This window comes from Anomaloglossus baeobatrachus, chromosome 9 (genome assembly GCF_048569485.1).
Source record: "Anomaloglossus baeobatrachus isolate aAnoBae1 chromosome 9, aAnoBae1.hap1, whole genome shotgun sequence".
Taxonomy (NCBI): domain Eukaryota; kingdom Metazoa; phylum Chordata; class Amphibia; order Anura; family Aromobatidae; genus Anomaloglossus; species Anomaloglossus baeobatrachus.
The window spans coordinates 206,608,086-206,621,248 of NC_134361.1; the positions used below are offsets into that span (position 1 = coordinate 206,608,086).

A 13,163-nucleotide genomic window follows, 5' to 3' on the forward strand; every position below is an offset into this window, starting at 1 on the left:
GTGAGATATATATATATATCTATATATGCACACATACATACTAGGTTACTATTTGCTGCATGTAAACTCAATAAGTGAGCCATGAGAGGAACAATCCGACTACTCACAATGATGTAACTAAATGAAATCTGCATAGGCACCCTTGTCCAAATGAGTCAGAGCCAGGTCCCTGTGTGGGGGAGGGGGGGCATTCCAGACACATCTCCTATCCAGAGTGCAGTTTTTGTCCCCTTATTGATCGCTTTCATCCAGGGAATTATTTTTCCTCCTCTTCTTCTTCAGCTTCACCAATAGGGAGGAGATGCTGCTGCTCCAGTTGCTGTGCATAGGCTGAGCACACAGCATCTTGGAGGGGAGTCACTGGGCCAGTTAGTGCAGGGTCTCAGGCAGGCTCTAAGACATCAGGGGATTCCTCTGTGTGTGCAAAGTGTTCTTGGTGCCGAGTTTCTCCTTGTGCTCAGGATGCAGCTCTGCAAGGGGCGTTTGCATAAGAGAGAATAAGTTGTACTCAAAATTGGAAAAGTGTGTATTTGCCGTTCAGGAACCTCCGTTTTTGGGTTGCATAATTTCGGTTTCTGGTTTTAGGATAGATCCCACTGAATTGTAGCTAAATTGAAGTGGAACTGTCCTGAGAACCTTAAAGCTCTGAAATGTTTTTGGGTTTTTCAAATTATTACAGGAAGTTTATTAAGAATTTCTCTGCCATAGCAAGATCCCTGACTGACATGACTAAAAAAAATGGCAAAAAGGGTAAGATACAGTGAACTGATATTCATTATATATATATATATATAGTAGAAACCATCAATCTAATCATCAGATAGGACTACGTGTGAGGGCAAATCGCATGAACATGTGAACAAGAAAGGAGAAAAGGCGATCATAGAAGCCCAGACACACAATAAGAGATAATTCAATTTTTTATTTTTTATTAGTATAAACAATCTTTAGTGCAGGTAGTGGTAGGGACCAACATAATATGCATGATATTCATATATGCTCTAGACAAGGTAATGTCACAAATATATTACATTTCATAAAAATCATATATATCTGTAATTAGTATCCATAATTCCAATTACTCTCACTCATAAAAATATATATCAAGGAAAATAGATTATCCACAATACAAAGTATGAGCTGAATTAATGTAAATAAGACCACATGGCTGATAACAATCCTGTCAATGCGGATCTTAGCTAGTTAGATAAATACCGCCAATGTATACATAGAGGTCAAGCAACATTTGTTATATATCAAAAATAGTTATATCTATCTTGAAGTGGTCAGTCCTGATAGTTGTATAGCACCACCGGCTCAAATAAGCCCAACCCTATCACAGTCAGGACTGAATATACCACAAGTTTTTATATATATATCACCTCCAATATACACTGTGGCGGCATTCATCACCCACTGAATGACGTAAATTGCAACCTGAATCAGGCTTGCAATCACATATATTGCGGTATAGATACCACCTATCTGTACCTACTAGCTATCGCCATTAGATGTCACTGCAGCCATATAAAACATATATATATATATGTATCACATTACACTGATCACCTGAGATCATCATCAAGCTGTTATATTAGCCAGGTGACTAGCCATGTCTCAACATACCCACACCAGAGACAGGCAACAAACAGTGTAACCAGACATAAGGAGCATTAGAAAAAGAGACATTACCAGTCAGGAGCATAAACGTCCGACACGTGTTTCGATAGACTCTTCGTCAGGGGGCACACACACCAATGATAAAGTGTCAGCAGCGCGTGCGCGTAGGGACACATGGCCACCGCGCGCACAACGGGGCAGGGCGCCGGGTGACGCCGTGTATCGTGAGCGCGCGGAGGACAGGGGACCCCGCGCACGCGCTGTGGGAGAGTGCTCGCATTGAGAGAATATACAAACCTAAGTGAGAGTGCAGGACATTAACATTGGTGTGTGAGTTCTGCCTTCCGCGCACGCGTGGTGTAACGGCGCCGGACTTCCGGTGCTTACTGCACCGCGCGTGCGCGTTACATCACAACGCACTCCCTCACTCACCGGGCACACACGCAGACGTGTGGGCCTTGCCTTCCGCGCATGCGCGGGGCTGACGCTGCCTCAACGGCGTTTGGCCTTACCGCGCATGCGCGGGGCATTACGTCACCACGCCTGCGGCCACATGCGGGCCATATGCGTTCCACTCTCTACAGGAAGCTGATGCTCTTAGCACAGCATAAATACCACGCACTTCCCGTTCAAGGCGTCCAGTGTCCCACACGTGGCGGTCCTTCCACACAGGTATGTTATGGAACCTCTTGCCCCCACTAGCATTATTCCCCATTTAACCCCTTCCCCTCTGCTCCTCCATAGAGCCTTTGGCCTGCTCATTTACAGAAAACACATATACAGTCAGCATAGGAAAGGTATGTTACCATCTTACACCCCATCTGTCGTTCATACATTGACCTCACCCACATGTTCTTTTTATCACCTCTATAACATTCCAGCAACCACTCCACTTCTGGGGATCATACTTTTGTACCTCGCGGACCTCTCCCACAGCTGATGTAGCCTCACTTACATTACATGGCTACCATTGAATAAGGTACGATGGACTCTTTACATTTCTCTTTTCTAGGTATGGTCATATTGACTCATGTACTCTTCATTATATGATCTCCCTTACTGTCACCACAGCTAACACTCACCAACTGATGATCTTATTGGATCACAGAAGTAATGATTTGAGGCTGATACAGCATAACACCCATGAGATCCACATCCCATGGTGAGGTGTGTCCATTACCACCCCCGGTTTGGTAATTCCCATGACCAATACACATTCCTCTGCATTAACGTAATGTACGATCATGTGTGTTTCCATTAGTTTCCCCAGTATTCCTGTGGACCCATCTAAGACCTATTCCTCTACTCCTGTGTTGGTGGTAATCATGCCTTTACTTTACCCTGGTTGGTACTCACATCCAGTGACAATGCTACTATGTTTTTAGTCTCTGACATACATCTCAGACTTGTTTCCATGTATATCACAGCATGAATCATTTACCCACATTGGCTTTAATTTGACTCACATCGTGGCTTTGGACCCCTGGCACATTCTAGCTTTGCTCCCCAGGTACGCCCCCCCTTTTTAGGGTTATATGCCATCCGTCCTGTCATGTCTCTTGTTTTTTATAGAAATATAATCTTTTTAATTTAGGATTAGGCTTTCAGCGACTTCCATGGAATTTACACACTAGCTTCACTTGCAAGGTATGCTCTCCAGGGTAGCCGATATGACACCAGCCTTTAAACGACGCCTATAGTGAACATAGTGAACATATGTATATTCTTCTGATTTCACAGGACGGCTGTGACCTCTCTTTTTTTCTCTCTACCAACACGAATCGATGTCCTAACACCCAACACTGGCCCTCTTAGGTAGGCCAACAACACAATCCCTTGCTGTCCCCCTTGGGTATTATTATTATCAGTTCTCAATAGTAACACTTTATGTTTCACCTTTTTCTAGTACCATTTTGGACATTAAAAATCTGTTTCACCTAACGTGACTTGGTGCTTGCTTAAGAAGTTTAGTTTCATCTACCATAGGTATGTCTTCATTTAATCCACGCAATTTGCATAACTACATTTAGCTAATCCCTGAGGGGATATACTTCATATTATTACAGTCTGTTCATGGGTGGTCCTCATGTATACTTTATATGGAATGCTTGTCTTGTTTTTGCAAAGCATTTTGTTTATTCTTTCTCATGTATGTGATACATGTCCCCATTATGTAACAATTGTGTACATTATACTGTTGTAACACTGGATCCCTTTCTTTTTTTCTGTTATCACAAATTAGTCCTTGAAGAAAACCCTCAACGGGTTGAAACGTTGGACAAAATATTTATTTCAAATAAAAAACGTTTGTTTGAGCACCATATTGGATCCATCTTCGCCTGTAGTTTCTGCACAGCGTCATTCAGTCGGTGGATCTCCTTCCGCTGCGAGCGGGAAACAGCGAGTCCGGAGTCTACTTTCTGAAGCTGTGACGGGAGAGGAGGCTGTGACACAGGTGCGGCGTACAGGCTGGGACACACGCGCGGAGTTCAAGCTGAGCAGACGTGGAATACAGACAGGGCAGCGTGTTGTCTGTATATAGGTGGTGACAGCACTCCTGGGTGGGGCCCTGCGGTCACTCCCCTCTTCCTCCTCCAGGGCAGGGTCCTGCGACCGCTCCTCCTTCTTGGGAGAGGACCTCCTGGCCACTCCGCCCCACCCTCACCAGCCCGCCCCCTGCAGACTGATCTGTGGAGCGTCACCTGATTGTCCTTGGTGTGGAGCAGTCCCTGGAGCAGCTCTATCTCGGCCTCCGCTGATACCAGCGCTGCATGCTGGGAGTTGTAGTTCTCAGCTTCCTGCATCTCCTACAAGAGGACACAGAACAGCTATTTGGAGGAGTCTGCGGCTCTAAAGCAATGCTGGGAGTTGTAGTTTACCAACTGCTGGAGATCTGGGATACATTATCAATGAGAAAAGAAAAGTAACAGCAAGGCCCTGTGCGCACACGATAGTTTTTGCTGCGTTTTTGGGTGCAGTTCCTGAGCCTCCACTGCATGAAAAGTATGAGAATGGTAAGTGCTGTGCTTCTTTAAAAACGCACCAAAATGTGGCAAAAACGCACCAAAATGTGGCAAAACCGCAACAAAAGTGGCAAAACGCACCAAAAGTGGCAAAACGCACCGAAACAAGCAAAACGCACACTTTATGCATTTTTCCCGCCAGAGGTGCGTTTTTTGTTGAAGAAAAGAAATATATAGTGTGCGCACAGCCTAAAAGTGACCCGAACCTGAGCCCACCATGCAGCATTCACTGCCCCTCGCCCTGATCCCACCATGCAACATTCACTGCCCCCCGCCCTGAGCCCACCATGCAACATTCACTGCCCCCCGCCCTGAGCCCACCATGCAACATTCACTGCCCCCCGCCCTGAGCCCACCATGTAGCATTCACTGCCCCCCGCCCTGATCCCACCATGCAGCATTCACTGCCCCCCGCCCTGATCCCACCATGCAGCATTCACTGCCCCTGAGTGGCCCTGTTCCTCAGTGTCTCCTCCTGTCACTGCCCCGAGTGGCCCTGTTCCTCAGTGTCTCCTCCTGTCACTGCCCCCTGAGTGGCCCTGTTCCTCAGTGTCTCCTCCTGTCACTGCCCCGAGTGGCCCTGTTCCTCAGTGTCTCCTCCCGTCACTGCCCCCGAGTGCACTTGTTCCTTAGTATCTCCTCCTGTCACTGCCTTACCTCCGTCCTCTCCCTGTTTATCTGGACAGCGGTGCGGTGCAGGGACCTCAGCTGCTCTTTGGTTACACTCAGCTCCGCGGCAGCCATCTTGTCGGATGAGGCGACGTCCCTCTTCAGTTCCCTCAACTCTTGGTCCAGTCCGGAGAGTCTGTGCCGAGCGCGGGAATCCTGTACATCCCGCTACAAAACACAGCAACGTATCAGCACACGCCAAAGGGGGCGCTCCGCCGCACCGCACACATGCTGAAGGGGGTGCTCCACTGCACCGTACACATGCTGAAGGGGGCGCTCCTCGGCACACATACAAGACTGAGGAGGCGCGGGGGGGTATGGGCAGATTATTAAGGGTATTCAGAGTGCGGGGGGAGTATGGGCAGGATTTCAGAGTGCGGTGGGAGTATGGGCAGGATTTCAGAGTGCGGGGGGAGTATGGGCAGATTTCAGAGTGCGGGGGGGGTATGGGCAGGATTTCAGAGTGTTGGGGGTATGGGCAGGATTTCAGAGTGTCGGGGGTATGGGCAGGATTTCAGGGTGAGGTCCCAGATTTCGGGGTGAGGGAGTATGGGCAGGATTTCAGGGTGCGGGGGGGGGGGTGTATTGGCAGGATTTCGGGGTGCAGGAGGGTATGGGCAGCATTTCGGGGTTCACCAGCTGGCAGTGAATACCGCACCTCGGCCTCCAGCTGGTGCAGCTTGGCCAGCAGCCTCTCCCGCTCTTCCTCAGCCTTCAGCAGCTGCTGGTTAGCCAGGCCTTGTATCTCCTCCATGGTGCGGAGCTTCTGGTTCAGCCGTTGGACCTGGTTTTCCAGCTGTCGCTCCGCTGCCTCGTGCTGTCGCTCCGCTGCCTCATGCTGTCGCTCCGCTGCCTCGTGCTGTCGCTCCGCTGCCTCGTGCTGTCGCTGCTCCATCTGGATCTCTGGAGAAGAGATCTAAGTCTTCCTCCATTCCTGTGCACAATGCGTCTCACCAGTTTCCAGATCTCTACATGACATACTGCTGGATACTGGTATTATGCACAGCCGAGGTTTTGTTACATTTGCATCCAGTCTCCCCTGTGACATAATGCACTGACACATTGTAACGTGTTAGACATTATTGCACAGCAGTTTGTGGCTGGCAGCAGAGCAGTGGTGAGAAGCTGCGTGCGGACTCCGTCTCTGTGCTCACCCTGGCGTCTGCCGCCTTGGTACACGCCTTCTTATAGTCCTCGGGGGCCTGGCGAGCACGCTCCTGGAGGGCAGAGACCTCCTTTTGCAGCCTCTGGTGCCGCTCCTCTGCCTCCTTCTTCTCCTCTTCTGATTTCCGCAGGATCTGACCGATCTGTCTCTGCAGCTCCAGAAGATTCTGCCCCAGGACATCAGATGGAGCCAAACATCTGCCAAAAACCAAATGTAGAAATTACACGGGTCCCACGTGTGCCATACACATCCAGTGTCCATTGTAGCATCGGCACCCCATGTGTAACATGAGGGCGCTGTTGTGTCTGCACATATACGGCTCCTCCACGTCTGGAGGAAACATTGTAATGAAATGTCCAATAATCCAGGGCCTCTTCAGCCCGGGACAGGAGAGGCGAGAACCGGTGCCCCCAGCCCGGGACAGGAGAGGCGAGGGCCGGCGCCCCCAGCCCAGAACAGAACAGGAGAGGCGAGGTCTGGCGCCCCCAGTCCAGGAAAGACGAGGGCCGGCTCCCCCAGCCCAGAACAGGAGAGGCGAGGTCTGGCGCCACCAGTCCAGGAAAGGCGAGGGCCGGCAACCCCAGCCTGGGACAGAAGAGACGAGGGTCGGCGAGCCCAGTCCGGGACAGGAGAGCCGAGGGCCAGTTTATGGGGCTGACTGGTAGCTCTGGGGTTATGGTGTTTCTTTACCGCTTGCCACCAACTGTGGATATTCCAGTCTGCTCAGCGCTGAGTGCGGCCATGTCTGGTGGAGAATATTTCCACAACTGCTGTGCGATTATAAGGAGTGCAGATAACATGGACGCACCGCAGCTCCCCCACTCCAGTCTGCAGCTTTCGCATCAGTTCAGACACTCGGGCGCTGATCTGTTCTGGATGCACCAGGTTGTCGACAGCATCACGGAGCTGAGACTGCAGATTCTCCACCTGAGACCCCAACAAAGCGTTCTCATCCTGAGGAAAGAGGACACGTCCAACATATGAGACAGCACGCAACACGTGATCATCAATGTAAGAGGAAAGACAAGACACAGATCACGGGGTACTATGCCCTCCACTCTGAGGTTCTCCATAGCTTCCTGTATTATACTCCAGAGCTGCACTCACTGTTCTGCTGGTGCAGTCACTGTGTACATACATTACATTACTGAACCTGAATTACAGAGTAAATGTGACTTCCAATAAGACGACAGATGTGATTATCTATTTTCTCTGGGGTCAGACATGAGGACCCCCCACCCCGGACTCCAGAGCTGCTTGTTTGGCTCCGCAGTGGTTTACCTGCAGCTGCAGAACTTGGGCCAGCAGCATCTTGTTGTCCTTGTCCTGCTCCTGTAACCGGTGGGCTTCGGAGCGGGCGCTCTCCAGCTCAGCTTGCCATGCAGAGTTAGGTGTGCCCTCCAGATCCCGAAGCCCGGACCCCCAAGCACAGCAACTCAGCAGAGATGCTACAGACCAGCACTGCAATGTGACTGATCGCAGAGAGAACGCTGATAAAATGGCCGCCGGAGCGAAGGGAGGGGGCGGGACTTGCTTGAGGAGCGGGATCTGGAGGGCCATAGAGACCTACAGGGGAGGGGACACACACTGCAGTGGGGAGTGTCCCTCCCCTGTGCCGAACGGCCGCCGGTCGGAGCCGAGCCTGTCTCTCTGCATGAGTGACATGCAAGGGCAGTGAAACCGAAACTAGGCCTCCGGCCGAGCCGGGGCCTAAATTTGAGCGGCGCGGCCGGCGCACAGGCACCATCGGCGCGGTTCTCAGGCGACAGTTAGAGAACCCGCCGGAAATGTCAAAACACACAATAAGCACACTCTCCCACAACAATAATGTACAGGGACCCCGAAAAGTAAACGTCTCAGGTACTTAGCTTGCTGAGACGCAGGGCCAAGTCCCTGGGGATGAGTGCTCCAGTCCAGCAGGGTCCTGAAGGGCTGCGGATGGAGACCGGTCTCCTGCCAAGCATGGAGACCGTGCTGGCTCCCACTTCAAGCCAGAGCCCAGGAGGGATGGTGAAGGAGCACAGCATGTAAGGCTCCAGCCTAGGAATCAACCTTAGGCTATGTGCGCACTTACCGGATTTTTCGCGGATTTTGCCGCGGATTTGCTGCATGTTTCGCTGCAGAAAATGTTGATAACATCTCTGCAGTGAAACACCAGCAAAGCCTATGGAGAAAAAAAAATCCTGTGCGCACTGGGCGGAATTTGACAGCTGCGTGTTTTGCTGCGGAAATCCCGCAGCAAAAACAAGTGCATGTCACTTCTTTTCCGCACATCGCTGCGGGATTTCCCTCCATTGACTCAATGTTAATCATGAAATCCCGCAGGGAATAACGCAGGCAGCAAATTCTGTGCGGTTCACTGCGTTTTCCTGCGTTATTCCCTGCGGTATTTCGCGGTTTCGGGACCTAGTTACCTGCGGTTTCAAAGGAAGTGATGTCCCAAGAACAGGAAGAGGAAGTGCCTCCATTTTGTGAAGATTGTAAACATCCAGAAAAATGTCGTGGTACACCAGAATGTCCATTAATGTAAAACACCTCATAGAACTGGTAAGTATGTACAGTGCATCAGAACACACACACACACATCACACATCACACTGACACAGACCCCTCTACACACGATTTTATAGAAAAAAAATAGCGTGTGCTCCGCCGTAATTTAACGTCCGGCCGAGCTGAACACACAGCGGCGGGCCGGTATTCTCATGCTGCAGAGGGCGAGGGCCATGGTTACGGCCCCCCCCTCTCGCAGCCGCGAATATCAGCCCGCTACTGCTCCGAGATTGTCGCATGCATTGTATGCGACAGTCTCGGCGTGTCACTGGCCCTTCCTTTTGCCGTGTAGCAGTGGCAAAAAGGGTAATCTATGGAGTTATTGGCAGCACTTCGCTGCCAATAAATCCAAGATTAGTAATGGCAGCGTCCATGACACGCCATCACTAATCTGCAAGTTAAAGTAAATAAACACACGAGACAATCATTTATTTGCAATAAAACTCCCCAAAAAGCCCTCTTTGACCACTTTATTAAGTCCAAAAATAGCCTTGCACCAAGTAATCCACACGACATCCAGCGCTGTGTGAGACGTGGAAACCTCTGCAGCCTCAGCAGGGTTATTCCAGGTCATTTCCCACGGTCGCGAGACATTCACTGTACAAGCAGCACAAACACCAACGTGCTGTCAATTGCTAGCAGTGACCCTGTGTGACCTCCCCGATCATGCAAGGCCACTGCTGAGAGGGGGGACACAACTCACAAATAAATAAATCTATCTATTTAAATACATGTATTGTATTTATCTATCTTTTATCCATCCTTCTATCTATCTTTTATCAATCCATGTTTCTATCTATCTATCTTTTATTTATCTATCCATCTATCTATATTTTATCTATCTATCTATCCCTCTATCTATCTATCTATCCTTCTATCTTTTATCTATCTATGCATCTATCTATCTATGCATCTATCTATGCATCTATCTATCTATGCATCTATCTATCTATGCATCTATCTATCTATCTATCTATCCTTCTATCTTTTATCTATCTATCTATCTATCCTTCTATCTTTTATCTATCTATCTATCTATGCATCTATCTATCCCTCTATGTTTTATCTATCTATCTATCCTTCTATCTTTTATCTATCTATGCATCTATCTATCTATGCATCTATCTATCTATGCATCTATCTATCTATCTATCTATCTATCCCTCTATCTTTTATCTATCTATCTATGCATCTATCTATCTATGCATCTATCTATCTATGCATCTATCTATCCTTCTATCTTTTATCTATCTATCCCTCTATCTATCTATCCCTCTATCTTTTATCTATCTATCTATGCATCTATCTATCTATGCATCTATCTATCTATCTATCCCTCTATCTTTTATCTATCTATCTATGCATCTATCTATCTATGCATCTATCTATCTATGCATCTATCTATCCTTCTATCTTTTATCTATCTATCCCTCTATCTATCTATCTATCTATCTATCCCTCTATCTTTTATCTATCTATCTATGCATCTATCTATCTATGCATCTATCTATCTATCTATGACTATTAATTACCGATTTATCAATCCATTTTACACCGTCTCACATGTGTTTGGATTTTTTGGATATATGATTTAATTCCTTTTTTTTTTAAATTTGTAGGTGGAATGTAGACCAGGATTGTGGGATACAGCGTGCGATGAATACCATAACAAGTATAAACGCCATGACTGGTGGACCCAAATTTGCAGAGAGCTATTTCCCCTCCTTGATGAGGCCGATAAAAAGCTACAGTTTCAAATTGGTAATGGGCTAAATGTTTTTTTTTTTTTTTTTTTGTTTTTTATTATTCACAGAATTGATTGAGTAATTTATTTTTGCTTTACAGATAAAGACGTTCGTAATCGATGGCGGTCCGTCAAAGACAGATTCCAGAAAGACCAGGCAAAGGCGAACCTGAGTGGTTCAGCAGCGCCCTCCAAGAAAATATTGTTTGAGGATGAACTACAGTTCCTTAACACTGGTCGAAGATTACGACCGTAAGTATTTGTCTTTGTAATTTTTTATAAAATATACTTTTTTTCCAAAAAATCAGATACAAAATTTGTCTCCTTGAAATCTTAGCACTGAAGGTAATATGATGCCAGAAGCGCCAAATGTGACCCTGGAACCAGAATCCGACTGTGACATGCTACCTTTGGCAACCGACGATTTGGAGGATATAGGATCCCCAGCTGCTGCCAACCTCAGCTTGGAGTTACCGTCCACTGCACCGGAACCGTCAGCCTCTGAAGAACGGCTGGACACCGATTGTTCGGCCACAACTTCTAATCGATGTCCCAGCATGCCATCTTCGTCAGTAGCGAATAAAGACAGGTCTACCATATTGCTCCGTAAAAAAGGGAAGAGTACAAAATCTTCAACTGTCTCTGAGAAATGTGATCAGCTGACCTGTGAGGCACTGAGCCTTTTAAAAAAATCATCCTCCCAAGCCAATAAATGTGATTCATTTGCTGCAAGTTTGTCTAGCAGGCTGCAAGAAATGAACAAACCAACACAGTCCACATGCATGGCTGCATGCTGTGCACTGTTTGATGGTTTTGAAGCCCCCCCCCCATCCCACTCTAGCAAAAATTGTAAATGTAATTTGTAATGCATTTGGTAACCAAAACAATACTGATCAAACAATGATCCAGCAACAATCCCAACCAAACAATTTGCCCCTGGGTCAACAAAACCAAGGTTATGTTGGTGCACCAACACCAAGTTTCCAATCCCAACATCTATCAGCTGAAGTAGGCCAAAACAATATTCTAAATCAACCAAGGGCTTCAATGTCCAACCCCAACCCATCTGACAACTATAATTCTGGGTATTTTACCCCAGAATTATATAGGTTGTGATAATTATATATGTACCTCAGATATGTATCACACATAACATGAAGGCCCCTTTTTTTTTGTTGAAAAAGCAACAGACACTCTATTCATAAGTATGTACCAATATTTTTTTATTACTCTACAATTTTTATGTTAATTTGTAGAAATCGGACAAAGAGTCACAATGGCGAGAGAATTGCGCCAGTCTGTCAGCACATCACCCGGCATGGCCACACACTCTCCGGACAGGAGTGTCTCAGCGGCATAGAAATACATACAGCCGATATGTTTCTGTCAGGAGAGTGTGTTGCCGTGCCTGGTGATGTGAGATGACACTTGGGCAAGTCTCTCACAAGTGTGAAGACCCCGTCACACACAGACATAAATCTTTGGCAGATCTGTGGTTGCAGTGAAATTATGGTCATATTGTTACGTGTTTACACAGCCAGAAACCTGCCACTGATTGTCCACAATTTCACTGCAACCACAGATCTGCCGCAGATTTATCTGCGTGTGTGACAGGGTCTTGATTGTTGCAGGGATGTCAAATTTGTATTCATGACTGGTTCAGCAGTCCTGTGTGCATTTATCAAAACACTGCATCACTGTCCAACAATAATTCTACATACAAATAGGGTCCGGTCTTTACAAACTTTAATTTGTACATGCTGATGACTCCAGGGTGTATGTCGTAAATTAATAAAAAGGTCTGTCCTTCATGTATTCCTGTGGCTTGGTGGCCATATCACAGTTGCTAGAGTGACATGTTTTTTTTTTTGGTGTTTTTAAATTAGTTAATTACATTTTATAGTTGCCAATTTAAATTTGCATATGGATACAGTGTGGCCTAAAGTATTGACACCCCTGCAATTCTGTTACAGAATACTCAATTTGTTCTCGAAAAATGATTTTAAGATAATAAACTAAAGTACTTTGTGATGATAAACATTTTCATGAGTAAACTGATTATTCTGTGCCAGGATTGCAGGGGTGCCAATAATTTTTTACAGCACTGTCATATGTGTTATGTTTGTTTTTGAATAAAAAATACAAGGGGTCAAATAATAAAAATACGACTTTACAGATTTCTAATTGATTTCACATTAAAATACTTATATTTCCAACCAGCGTTTATGATGTGTAGGGTGGATTGTTGGGTTATTTGTGTGGCTGGTAGGCCACTTTTTTGTTTGTACTGTTGTAAAGCATGTAATAAAAAGAATTTTGTTTGCAAAAATACAAGTGAACATTTTATTTATAATATTATTTTTATTACAACAAAAGAGCATAAATTTGT

At 46.7% G+C, this 13,163-nt stretch overlaps 1 protein-coding gene across 1 annotated transcript; it reads left to right on the top strand.

The window, feature by feature from the left end:
- The first annotated feature begins 2,864 nt into the window (after positions 1 to 2,864).
- On the top strand, positions 2,865 to 13,069 carry LOC142251872 (uncharacterized). Its single transcript, XM_075324921.1, has 6 exons — positions 2,865 to 2,964; positions 3,215 to 3,267; positions 3,863 to 4,075; positions 10,650 to 10,791; positions 10,876 to 11,026; positions 11,112 to 13,069. The coding sequence occupies exons 1-6, from the start codon at positions 2,865 to 2,867 to the stop codon at positions 11,638 to 11,640; spliced, it is 1,188 nt and encodes a 395-aa protein (XP_075181036.1). The 3' UTR covers positions 11,641 to 13,069.
- The last annotated feature ends 94 nt before the right edge of the window (positions 13,070 to 13,163 follow it).

Bases quoted from the DNA above. Each gene is read 5' to 3' on its own strand.
- LOC142251872 (XM_075324921.1), top strand. From the start codon at position 2,865: ATGTGTGTTTCCATTAGTTTCCCCAGTATTCCTGTGGACCCATCTAAG. The intron at 2,965-3,214 runs GTTGGTACTCAC...TTTTTAATTTAG, and splicing joins CATGCCTTTACTTTACCCTG to GATTAGGCTTTCAGCGACTT. The intron at 11,027-11,111 runs GTAAGTATTTGT...TTGAAATCTTAG, and splicing joins ACTGGTCGAAGATTACGACC to CACTGAAGGTAATATGATGC.